General features: G+C 33.7%; 1 protein-coding gene across 1 annotated transcript; it reads left to right on the top strand.

Moving 5' to 3' along the window:
• The first annotated feature begins 6,637 nt into the window (after positions 1 to 6,637).
• On the top strand, positions 6,638 to 8,080 carry LOC149474936 (uncharacterized). The gene has a single exon (XM_089714050.1). It carries the CDS (start codon positions 6,939 to 6,941, stop codon positions 7,782 to 7,784), a length of 846 nt encoding a protein of 281 aa, XP_089570176.1. The 5' UTR covers positions 6,638 to 6,938; the 3' UTR covers positions 7,785 to 8,080.
• Positions 8,081 to 14,153: the final 6,073 nt, after the last annotated feature.

The raw sequence follows: 14,153 nt of genomic DNA, 5'->3' as shown, positions 1-14,153 counted from the left end.
GATAGCTTATATGACGGAGATGTAGTACCAAACGCGTCAGAAATTTTTTTAAAAAGATTATCTGGATTAAGTTCTGATTGAGAATTGTGGGCCCAATTAATGAGCTCCTGTAAGCCCGATTGTAATAGTTCCCTTTGCTGTAATAATGCATTTGTAATCGCGGCCATAATTTCTTCGGTTGATGATAAGAAATCTTTACCCTTGTTTAAAGAACACATTTCGTCATTAATTTTTAAACTACAAAAACCTGGCGCGGCTAGCATGTCCGTTAATGCTTTGGAATAGCGAATGTGAGGCCACGTTGGCGAATTAAATTGTTGAAGCTCGATTAATTGACGTAATAATTTTTCATTTGCGGGCTTAAGAACTTTTTTCTCGTCAAAAACCGTTTTACATACGCCTAAATCTATTGATTTGTTTGCACTCGTTGATGGATTCGACAAAAATTCGATATTTTCGGTTGCGGGTACTTCAACATTATTATCAGACTCAATTATGTTTTGAGCACTTTGTTGCTGCATTAAATAATTTGTAAGAAAACTGACCTGGGCATATAGTACGTCGATCCGAGGATCGGCGGTTACCTCAGTACTCGTTTTTTGTTTCTTGGTCGTCGGCACGTCGACCTCCGGGTCCGAGTCGCTGTCACTCGAACTTGAAGTACATTTCTTCCGTTTGTTGTCGCTCCGGCTCGCTGACGAGGGCGAAGCAGCAGAACGATGGCCTTCTGAGCCCGTCGGGGCCCCAGAAGGCGCCTCGAAGTCGTTGTTAGGTGGCGAATTCATTACGAACAGTAACGGTTGACTTTGAAAAATTATTAAATTATTCACACACTAGCACTTTTGAACACTTGTACACTAGTAATGCTTATTGAAACGACCGCCTATGGCGAGAGTACACAACGCTATGATTCGAAAAATGAATTTGGTTCCCCCATCACCTTGCTGGTGACAGCGACGACGTCTAGCGGAATAAATTGGAACTAGAGGTTGTATGTAGTCTATGGAAATCATTCCGTATCTATGGTTGAGTATACACTGCTTCTTCATAACAATGCTGTATGTTTTCCAGAGGCACATTAATGTCTAATTATCACACTCACACGCATTATTTTTAAATATATTTACGTACCTATTACTTTATTTACATATTACAATTTATTTTGTCAAAATAGTATTTTAACAATTTAGTATAGCCAAAAATCGTTCCATATTTTGTATTCACAACAAGCCACAGATAACACAGATTAGTTAATATGACGCAGATCACAGATTAGCAATACAAATATACTAGCTTATCATAGAGTATAAATGATACATTTTAATTTTTAATGTTTTTTTTATAGCTCACTTGCTTCAGTTTTAAAAATCGATTAACTTTTACTTTTAGTATTCAAATAGGTAGCGAGGAGCGAAGCGACGAGCGTGTTAGGTTAACTGTTGAACTGCCGCACGAGCCGAGCGAGCGAAGCGAGCGTGCCGCGGCAGCGGCCGGCGAGTGCCAGAAGCGACTTTAGGGCGATTCCCACTCAAACAAAAAAAAACTACGTAGGTTTAAACAACCTGTTTGTATTTTATTTATGTATCGTAAAATTTTTGTTATTATCAAATGCTATCTAAATTAAAATTACGAAGTGTCTAGTCGTCCGCTAAACGGATGAATAAAATAAATTAGTCGTCCGATTACCGGATGAATAAAATAATTTAATCGTCCGATTATTCGGATAACTAGATAATCTTTTAACACTAAAGCTAGTTGGGTTGGACTAAAGCAAAGGGGCTCAGGACTTAGAAAATTTTTGATGGAGTTGGTGTCATTATAACACCTATTTATTATTGTTTTATCGTAAAGATTACGCTAATATAAGCATGTTTTATAAGTACATACACTCGCTTAGTCTATCTTGATACATGTCTGTGGTCAAAATACTCACTTAGCACAGTTCGCCTCGTCGCCGCTCTCGACGATGTGGCGCCACTAGTACTGTCGAGTTTTACAGAATACGAAATCGAAAACTCACCGCGGATTCCGCGTTCGAGTTTTTATAATAACCTTACAGAATAGCACTGCAGATTCCATTGGCGCAACGTAATTTTAAGTTTTCATTTTATATTCAATTAGCTTTATAGTTATTAATTGTTAAGACTTGCATCGAGCAAGACGTATTGTAATAAGTTTATATTAAAGTATTTCTAAGTGAATTCGTAGTTTTTTTTGGGGCCTCCGGCTGTCTGAAACATAATTTGTGTAATTGTTTATTTATTCTGAATCTTTAAGTTTATTGATTTTTATCCTTTACATAAGCTGTATTTAATAAAAAATGTTTAAAACTCGAATTTTCGAAATTTTTGATTTATAAGTTCTATGTAACGTTTTATAATTAAGTTATGGTATAATTAAATGTAGATTTCACTTTTGTACAGCTTAGACATTTTTCTGTATGGATACAGTGCCTTTCGATTTGAAGTTGGATAACATTTCATTTTATAGGTACTATTATAAAATTAAGAGCATGAAAGAAAAAAAAAAGCATTTCTTCATAATGCTATTGTTACCACAAAAAATATTTTCTTAATCGCAAATTTTAAGAGAAAATAAATTAAAATTAAAATTGATGTGGCGACGTTATACATACAGACGTTAGAACAAAGTCCACCATAAGAATGACGTCATTTAGGAATAAGACGATTTTTAAACATTAATAAAAACCTAAATATTTTCAAAAAGTAAAAATTACTGTTAGTTTTTATCTAGTTTTAATTAAAATAAAAATAAAAACAAGTAGCAAAAAATTTTGAAATGTTGTAATTTTGGAGCACCCTGTAAAGTCTGTATTTGTATGAACATAAGTGGAGATCGCGTCCACTTATTTTCATGCGTAAACGATGATATTCATACTCAACAGGTAACTTGGATTAACAAATAGGATAGGTTATATCCCGTAAATCCCACGGGAACGGGAACTATTTATTTATTGCACGCCTCATAAGCGAAGCGTTGAGGTGGGTACTACTGTCACTTCGCGCAAAACATCTGATTTTTCAAACTTAAAATGTCTTTATGTATCATACATTGCACTTGTAAGATAATAAATACACACACATATTAAGAAAAAAACACTATTTTTAACATTCATGATATTTTTGATGTCATTTTTGTTATTTAAACTAGTTAAAAAACAGTTTAAAAAAGTTCTGTCTTGGACGTCCGTGTGTCTGTATGTGCGGAGGATTTTCTTGTTAACACGATAGCGACCGAAATACTTTACTAATCGAGTCTTTTTTTTTCTCTTACGCTTGAGTATGCTCAGGAATAGAACCCTTTCATTTTTCAGGGTCTGATTCGATGTGGTTTAATTGTTATTAAATAAACAAAAATAATAATTAATAAATAATTATTTAAAAAAAATTATGAGGCGTGCACTTTTGGATTTTCCAAACTTTTTTCGTTTATTTCTATCTGAATAACCTATCAAAAGTAACATTCAATTGTGTAAATTTTATTTATTACGGATTCAACATCAAACAACTCTACGGTAAGTATCAAGGTGCGTATTAACTATAGAGCTATTATTTATTACCTTACCTATATGTTATAGCTAATTACTGCTGGGCGCTGCAGCTGGCTGCGATTTCGTCCATGTATCTACTGAAAGGTTTCATGACATAATATGAGCACAGGGGAATAAAATAAAAAGACCAGTATGTACATCCAAAAATATTTATTTCAATGATTACAAATTATCCTTAATCTAATTTTGAAAATCTAACACTGAATTAGATTCCTTACAATATTATTCAAATTAATAACAAAATAACGTATTTTACGACAAATTAATATTGAACTAATTATGTAGTTAAAACACGAAAGCGCATTACCTTATTATACCAGCTGCATTAACCAAAAATTTTATATGATAATAAGTATAATATTTTCAACTGATATCAAAATGTACGAAAAATAGTACTTAATAAGTAATTGAACTGAGAACATAATTTAATATTCACACAAAGCTGTATTGTTTCGATATACGTTGTTTTTATTGTAAACTGCATTACATATTTTGATAAAAAAATACTGTAAAACAACAGATGATGAAATTTTCAAAATGAAAAAAAAAATACAAATTTGCCGCGCAATCGACATTTGACAGCTCTACGACTGAATGAGGCGGTTAAAAAAGTTTGTATAATATTAATAGAAATAATTATCGAGATTTAAATTGCTCTACACAAGATTTATTTTGTTTGTTTTATTACTATACTTCTTAAAGACACAATTAACTCGTACTCGTAATACGATACCTTGGAGTTGGAGCGAAAATATTGTTTGTAATAATTTGGCTAGGAAAATACAACAAATCAAAAACACTATTTACTATGGAAAAAAAACCAGGAAGGTGAAAAACATATATTTACGATTTCGATGCACTCGACTTTTAGTAAAATAATAGGTAGGTAAAAATATTATTATGGTTTTGATCACAGACATATCTGTGGTTTTGATTTTAGCTACTAGTATCAGAAAGCTGCGTGTTCAATGCACGTCGGGGTCACACAACTGTGGAGGATACAGTAGACAATATACCTAATGAAGTTTTTCATCTTTTTATTTTACTGCAAATACAAAATAAAAATTAAACAATGGTAATGTAAATTCTAAACAAACTACTACCAAAATACAATTAGAACAAAAATCATTTGACTGGTTGATTTCACCCAGAGGCCAGAGGCGGCTCGTGACAAAATTGTATGGGTGTTCACTTGAAATAAAACAACGAAAATACAATAGCGTAGCGGGATAATTTATTACAAAAAAAAATGAGCACCACATTTTATAAATGTCTATAACACTAAAAATTACAAAGTACAGGCTATTTCAAAACGAATTCAATGATTATCAATAATTAGTAAATCACCGAATTTGCATTCGCGAGCGTACCTACGCGTAGGTATCCATAGTGTTTGTTTATACTAAAGGAATGGCAACGTCGCAATTGCTGCTGTCATGCGATGCGGCAACGTTGCGTGAGACTCAAAACGCTACCTGCTACGGTATGAACGATTGTTATAAAAATAAAAGTTATACATATTTGTTGGCGTAAACTATTTTATTCATCATTAATTTTGGAAAATAAATAATGTCAAAATTGATTACAATAAAACGCAGTTTTATTTTATTACATTACAGGTAAATTAGCTTGGAGAAATTTTTGCGTTTGTAGTAGTGTATGGTCAGCAAATAAAAAAAAAACAACATTTTATTTTTAGTTTTTATTCAAGTATATAATATTAGTATTATTAATATTTTATTAGTTCCAAACATTACAAGCAGTGCCGATTTTTACTTCAGTGAAGACGTGTATAAATTAGGTGTTCTCCGGCCAAAAATGTAAACCACGGTAAAAGTGAAACTGTTCGAACGGTTCCGAACACTGCTTTGTGTAGCGCATGTCGCGTGACGGTCGGCTGCCGAGTAGGTATACCTACTCGGCAGCCGCGATACACGCGACATGCGCTACACAGACCAAAAAGTTTGAGACGATGTAATAAAAGTTTCACTTTAATAACAAACAATAACAACAATAACAAACAATAACAACAATCAACAAATACAAAATTTAACAATTAAACTACGTAATAATTATAATTTTCGAATGAAATGTGTGCTTTATGTTCTAACGGTACCAAGCGACTGACGCCGGACTGCACGAGGCACCTGCGGACAGCGTAAACTGGTTTATTCTGGTTTTGTGCGTGTTTCCACTTTCCACTATCAAGTGACGATTTATTTATTTGTTTTGTTTCGTAATTATTATGGTCAAATATTAATTACGAAACAAATTATTATGAACAAGATATTTTATTGTTTCACGGTATTCGCCTTGTCATTGGCTCAAGGACGTAAAATTGAATGATATATTATTTTTTTTATAAAGTCAAAACCATTTTCTTTAAAACATAAATCAGAGTATTGCTAGGGATAAGTATAAAATTAAATAGTAATGTTAGGATATCGAAACATTTTTGTATAGGCTAGAACGATATAATGGAAACGCGCTCTAAGATCTGAGTAATATACACACCACTACATATGCAAAAATTTCTCGAGACTAATTTCACTGTACACTATTGTTTTTTTTTATCAAAACATGTATGTATTTGAGTAGTTAGCAGCATATAATATTCTGAATTTCTGATCCATGCCTATTCACTCAAAACTAATAACACTAATGATTTGTAACAGTAAATTATTTCAATAGGTATTTGAACATTTCATAACCAACAAGTAAGAATAATTCGTATACAAGATACAATAACAAATCTAATACACTATTTATTATTTTATTATATTTCATTATGTGAAAATAACCAGGAAGGTGAAAAACATATTTACGAAAACAAAGTAACATATGGTTTTGCTATTAGCTATCAGGAAAAAAAATCGTATTGGAACAAAAGAAGGATTGTAACTGAATTAGGTAATTAGGTATGTTTGTTTCTGGGTGCACCGTTTTCGACGACGCGACGGCCGACGCGTGACGTAAACAGAGTAGGTACCTACTTTGCTAAAACAAACTAAGTAATAAAATTGTGTGTCTGTCTGAAAATTCGCTAAAGCATGTAGCGACGACAAGCCAATTTATGAGTTATCGAATTTCAAGTGTAACGCTAAGAAAGTTCACACGGTAACTCATATATAAACAGTTCGTGCGCTATGCACAGACAGTCACGGGCTTGTCGGGACGCGGGTTGGTCGCTTAGGTCGAATATTAATTACATACGAATAAATATATGTAGTTAACGAAATATAACCTTTGCGTAGTTATTCATCTTTTATTACACCCGCACATAACAAGCCCCTACATTGGTGACCCCGACGTGATGTGAACATATAGTGAATTGCATAGATATCGTTTGTTTAAAATTTAATTCAAAATGAATCCGGCAGTTCCAATTAGAGCGGACGAGAGTGAAAATGCTCTCGCGCAGATCACTGTGTCGAGTAGAATTCCAGACTTCTGGAAAGAATCACCACGACTTTGGTTCGCGCAGTTTGAAGCAGTGGTGGCGAATCAGAAGCTGGCGGACGAATCGAAATATAACCTGGTGGTAGCGAAATTAAGTCGCAAACACGTTGAGCAGGTGAGTGACATTGTATTGGCACCACCCGATACAAAGAAATACGAAGCATTGAAAAACCGGTTGCTCGTAGTCTATGAAGAATCGGAAGTGCGTCAGGTCCAGAGATTATTAAAGGAACTTGAGTTGGGCGAACAGAAGCCTTCTCAACTTTTACGGCGTATGCGAGATCTGGCTCGAAAAAAATTCTCGGAGGAGACATTGACGATGCTGTGGATGGGACATTTACCCGCAGCCGTACAAGCAGTCCTCACAGTTAGCGAATTAAAGGATACAGAGAAATTAGCTAATATGGCAGATAAAGTCATAGAAACGACACGTTTCGCGGAGATACAGGAGGTATCGAGTGCCAGAGATAAAATATCCGCAATACAACCTACGCTAGTTGAGCAGATTACACAGTTAACGCAGCGCTTAAACGAGCTGGAATCTGCAGGCTCGAGAGGCAGATCGTTTAGTGGTGGAAAGTATGGAAATCGCACGCATCGCTCCGCATCGCGAAGTCGCGATCGTACAGGAATATCAAAACACAAAAATTCCAATTGGATATGTTATTACCATTACCGCTATAAGCACAACGCCAGCAAGTGCATTCAACCTTGTGCGTGGCAGAAGCAGCAGGAGAGACAACAAAAAAACTAAATACGGTGCAGACAGAGGCGGATGTCTGTTCCACCGAAAATAAACGCCTGTGTATAAAAGATAGGAAAAGTAATCTTAAGTTTTTAGTGGACACCGGCGCTAATGTTTCAGTTTTACCAGTGTCGAAAAATAACCGATTCGCGAGTGAGTGTAGTGACTATAAACTATACGCGGCAAACGGTAGTGTAATTAAGACATTCGGTACTAAATTAATGACTTTAGATCTTAGTTTACGGCGACCGTATAAATGGTCATTTATTATCGCCGAGGTAACTCAACCTATATTAGGTGCAGATTTTTTAGCACATCATGGTTTGATTGTTGATTTAAGATCATGTCGATTAATTGATAGTTTAACTAAGTTAAAATCAGTAGCTAGTGTTATTAAGGTTAATCAACCGTCTGTGACAACAGTTGAGGAAACTCATCAATTTCACCACTTGTATACGTTATGATTGATTTATATTGTGAACATTTTTTAAACTTTATATTGTAAACATTTTGTAACCTTATATAGCGACACTTTTTATATACACCCATCTGTTTATTGTTTAGTTTACTTTTATTGTAAGTTTTTTTTACTTGTATACCCTTTTTATTTTTAAGGGGGGAATGATGTAGCGACGACAAGCCAATTTATGAGTTATCGAATTTCAAGTGTAACGCTAAGAAAGTTCACACGGTAACTCATATATAAACAGTTCGTGCGCTATGCACAGACAGTCACGGGCTTGTCGGGACGCGGGTTGGTCGCTTAGGTCGAATATTAATTACATACGAATAAATATATGTAGTTAACGAAATATAACCTTTGCGTAGTTATTCATCTTTTATTACACCCGCACATAACAAGCCCCTACAAGCATATTTTACCAATGTTTGCAAGTTTGTGATTACTTTGATAGTTTATCGATTTATAATAATTGTATACTTATATCATTGTTTAAAAATATTCAAACACAATATGATATAGGTACTGATTTATCACTGGTTTCAGTGATGAACTGATGAGTCAATGTTAGCCACAATACTAATCACTTTCGTCATACATGTGTATGAACCATGATTGATGTGATTTGCAATGTGGTGAAATTTCATAAAAATCACGGGCCAATTTTTTGTTTTGAATCCCACCGAAAATACATATACATATTACTAATTGCGTTATTAGAATAATTAATTACTATACCCACGATCAATTATTACAATTTACAATATAGTCTCAAATGCATACTAGAGAAATATTGCAATTTGAATCAAAAAATGCATAGCATACAAAAATAAATTCACAACACAAGAAATTCCGCGCGCAAATCATAGCGCGTGTCAATGAAATCAAGAATGTAATTTTATATCAAGCCGACGACGACGCCGAACTAAAGTACCTACAGTACCATTTACCTTCAGTGTACAATACAGTTTACAGACCTACGACGGACGAACAATAATGAGTAATAAATTGTTTACAAAAAAAAACATAGTTTCTAAGGTCATTAGTTTTATTTTATTTTATTGTTATTTTCTTTGAACGATTGGAAATGAAATTACTCAATTATTACACATAGAACTTTGATTTATTAGAATTATGCGAATTATGTATAAGATAACGAACGCGAATGCACGACATCTAGCGCGTCAATGTCTAAACATCGCCATTCGTTTAGACATTGACGCGCTAGATGTCGTGCTTTATGTCGTGTTTCGCTTGGCAAAAGTCACGCACACTACTGTAGAAGTGTCAAATTTTGCCGGTATTTCACTGTTGTTTTTCTAAGTAAATAATGTAAGTTATTGATTAAAAAGGTCGAACGCGGACACATTTCATTGTAGAGAAGTGATAAAATGATTAGTTTTAAAGAAATAGTGTCTGTGTTAAGTGTTTAGTCGTCATCAAAAATGTATGGAGGGACGGTCGGAACATCCACCTTAAACAAGAATTATTTCATATAGGTTTTCTATTCAAGAACTGCTCTTACCAATTCAAGATCCTTGGCATCTTGTGGATGTGGATAACCTGAGCATGATGGTTGATCAGTAGTATTTGATATGTCAATTAAGGCAAATTGAGATGGATGGTCTGCCTGAAAGAGATAAAAATGTTACTTATAACATTGGATATGGTCCCAAGTAATAATAAATAGATTGCTACAGAAACATGGACTCAATGTTTGGTAAATTGTAAAACTTTTAGTATTTTTTTTATTAAAAGCATTTATTGAACAAACATAGTGTATTATACTTATGGATAGTGTAGCTTTCCAACAACGAAAGAATTAAAAAAATTAGACCAGTAGTTTTGAGGTCTTTTTGTGCATACACAATCAAATCTTTCCTTTTTACAATATTAAGTATAGAATAAGATTTTAATAATGTAGGTAATATCTTAAAAACTAAAAAAATAACTCAGTAGGTTTTAAGTACCAGTCATCACACCACTTGTCTCATGACACTCTAGGTCTCTAGAGCATATCAGTCAAAAAAGATATTGTGAAGCTTAAGTAAATGAATCCTTAGACACTATCGGAAATTTAAGAACAATTATAATCTTTTTTCCATTAAAATAATATCCTGGTTTTATTATATCGTAATATTGTCTTAATTCTAACTCTAAAATTCTATCCTTACCATATATAGTATTTAATTTTATTAATATATCCTTTAACACATTTGAACTTAACATAGAATGATGTGTTGAGGACGTACGAATGAAAGCTAATGTATTTTCAATTCTAACCAATTCTTGCAATATATCATCTACATTTTCTGTCATTATGCTAAGGATTTGGGCAAATTTAGCATATTTTATCAAACGGGATATTTGTATCCTGGAATCAGATAAATTTAAAGTCAATAACGTTCAAGATAGAATTCGAGGACAACCACTGAAAATAAGTAATATCGACTTAAATGAAATACACTTCAACCACAGCCCTGAAAATCATGTAAAGTTGAATTCAATAAATTTGGAAGATCTGCATAAGATTCATACTAAGGTACTGATGCAAGCACCGATTGAACTAGAAAAGAATACATCGACGATATACCATACCACTGTCCCAATTTATACATTCCTTTTGGGCACTTTGCTACTTTTCGCAACTTACAAAGTAATCCGTTATAAGAACGTTACGTGCTGGAAGAATCAAGACGACCCTAATACAAAGACGGAAGATCAAGACAGTCAAAATTGTACCGAATCTTCGCCAGGACCACAGTTTCCAGCAACATTTTATCACACCGTGCTCAAATAGTTGCTGGTCTTCGGGGGGAGGAGTTACGCCAACGGATCCCCAAGACATTGCTGCGTCGACGTTTCTCACGGGAACGTATTGTACGGACGTAGCAGCTAGGCTATTCTGTAAAAAACGCGCCCGAACTCGCATCTCACCTGAGTGAGTCGACTCACTTCACTTTCGAACGTTCGAGTTTTTGGTTTCGCATTCTGTAAACATCCGCTCGGCAGAGGCGAAGCGAAGTGAGTCTCACTTCGAAACTCACTTGCCTAGTGAAGGGATCTTATAGATTTGAATTTATCGACATTGTTATTATCTTTAAAATGCGGCAATTTAACACATTTTGAAGACATAATAACACTTTAGTATTGTACCGTGGGTGGAATTAAACTAAAATTGCAATTTTACACTGATAAATTCTTTAAAATCAAAATAATTCTAGCGTCACTGAAAAAAAAGGACGCTTGTCTGTGGTTCGTTTGACTTATGTTTATTTCTCAAGTGGTTTTTTGTACCTAATTTTAAAGTGTTTCGTGTTGCATTCTTTCTAAAAGTTATGTTGGAGTTTTGGCTGCATATTACATTCGATGTCCCCGAATTTCATTATTTTGTGTTGTTTAATCGATAGCTGGTAGTGGATTTTCTTAACAAACTGCTTTTCTTTTCCATCAAAAATGCGTAGTTTTTGTGAAAATCGAAATTGAAAATGATATTTTTTAAGGTTATTTTTGTACTAAAAACGCAACTTAAAGTAAAATCTTAAGCCATTATAGTATCAAAATGTCTAATTATCACACTCACACGCATTATTTTTAAATATATTTACGTAGTTACGCATCCACCCCAACCCTCTGTATTAGGTTGAGCAATAGCCTTCCGCTGGCCTCAGCAAGACCACCGGAGAGTTCTTGCAATTTAGCATAAGCGTTGCAGTTATTGAAAAACATTTATTTCGTAATAAGGTATCGATTGTATCATTGCATGTAATTCTGGCATTAACATTTGTGACTCCAAATCGTCCACTTGTTATAGTTAATAATTAAATAAGTTTAATTTTAATTTTATTTTATTTTTTTAAAAAAGTCAAATCGCTCCCGCAAAGTTTAACTGGCGCAGCCGGTAGGATAGCCATATAAGGTCTGCATGTCTAGAGGTCTTCAAAATTAGCCCTAGAACATTGCTATAAAGGCCGTGCTATCCTAAAAGAACCGAAATATAAATTTGTTAAACGACCACGACGAGGAATAATGGGATCGACGATCGGTTGGTGAGTAAAACTTTTTGCCATCCTTTCTGATATATTCCCATATCCTTTTCACGAGAGTGTAATTTTGACTTTTAATTATTTTTAACTGTTATTTTGGGATTGAACGTCTCGCATTATAACGGATCTGGTTTTAATATGAAATTCTATTAAATCAGTAATTAGTTAGTTATACGTAAGAAATATCGTATTTAATTCTAAGAATTGTCTTGCATAAAACTCTGCACAGACTAATTAACTATAGAGTGTAACTTAATTAAAAGTTTTAAATTAGAAAATTAAATGATTTTTGCATAAAGAAATATTAATATTAATTGATTTAATTGATCTCAAAATCGATCGTAATTCAATTAATGATTTTTATATTTTATATGTGATTTTATAACTTATTTCAAGTTTTAATTTTTATAGTAATTGATAACATATATTTCTTTTATTGTGCTATATTTTAAGAATTTTTATTACTTATATTGTGTTTTAAATTGATTTCTGTGTGTGTGATTTCTATAATTCGAAATTATTGTAATTGGTTAAAGACTTCAGAACTTTAATTACTCTGTACTTATTTAACATGGAAAGCGTAAACGTAATAACAATTCCGAGTGATATGTTAAAGCTTATTCCTCTTTTTGGTGGAGACAAAAGAATTTTGAATTTATTCTTTCGAAAATGCGAATATATAATTAATAAATTTAGAGGGCATGAAGAGCAGAATATTTACGTTTTACATGCCATAACTAGTAGATTAATAGGCGATGCCGCCGCGTTATTATCCGAGCGCGAAGATATTAATACTTGGCCCGCGCTAAAAGAATTGCTGGAACAACATTTTGGTGATCCGCGAACTGAGGATTGCATAAAAATCTCTCTCGAGTCCTGTAAAATAAAATCCGGGGAAAGTTATCTTGAATTTTGTAATAGGATACAGAATATTAGATCGTTACTAATATCGAAGGTTAATTTATCGGTAGATACGGAAATTAAACGCGCGAAAATTGCGATTTATAATCATACAGCCCTGAACGTTTTCTTGTATAATTTGCCCGAAAGCATGGTGCGAATTGTTAGACTGAAATCGCCTAATACATTAGAACAGGCTCTAGAAGTTGTGTTAGAAGAAGTTAATTTTCACGACCAATATCAGTCGCGCAATCGTACCCATAATAATACAACGGTGCCCCAATTTTTACAAAATCCTCAACAAAGATTTAATTTTGGGACACCAAATGTACCTCAAAAATTTGGTTTTAAATTCACACCCCAACAACCGTTTAATAAAAATCCACAATTTGGTTATAAGCCAACATTAAATCAAAATCCACAATTTGGTTATAGGCCTACATTTAATCAAAACCCACAACTTGGTTATAGGCCCCCTCAAACTTTTGGTATGAAGCCACAGCATTTCGGTCAAGGACCTCCTCAAAATAACCGCTTTGAGTCTACTGACGTTTCCATGAGGACGGCACCCCCTCGACCGCAAATAACTCAGCAAGGTTTTAGACTGAATGAAACTGACATACATAATGACAATTTACTATATGACAATTATTACTATGACTATAATCCTTACGACTATACGAATTACGAATACGATGAGAATGATATTTATATACCCACTGACGATACTGAAGACATTAATGTGCCTCCGTCTGATGAAGAAAATTTTCAAACGGAAGCCTCTACAAAGGAGAAATCATAGAATTAAATTGCGATCCAAATCTGAAATTGCCACACATTTATATTCCTGAAATTAATTCCAAATTTATGATTGATACTGGGAGCACGCGATCATTCATCAGTCCCCGAATTGCCTATCAATATTTTCCGAATTTTATAAAATATGAACCCTTTAAAGTTATAAGCACCCAT

Source organism: Colias philodice, chromosome 32, assembly GCF_061535455.1.
Source record: "Colias philodice isolate Cphi_HAF_F1 chromosome 32, ilColPhil1 Martin Lab GWU primary, whole genome shotgun sequence".
NCBI lineage: Eukaryota > Metazoa > Arthropoda > Insecta > Lepidoptera > Pieridae > Colias > Colias philodice.
The sequence above is the reverse complement of the archived record's forward strand: the minus strand, read 5'-3'. Positions and strand labels throughout refer to the sequence as shown.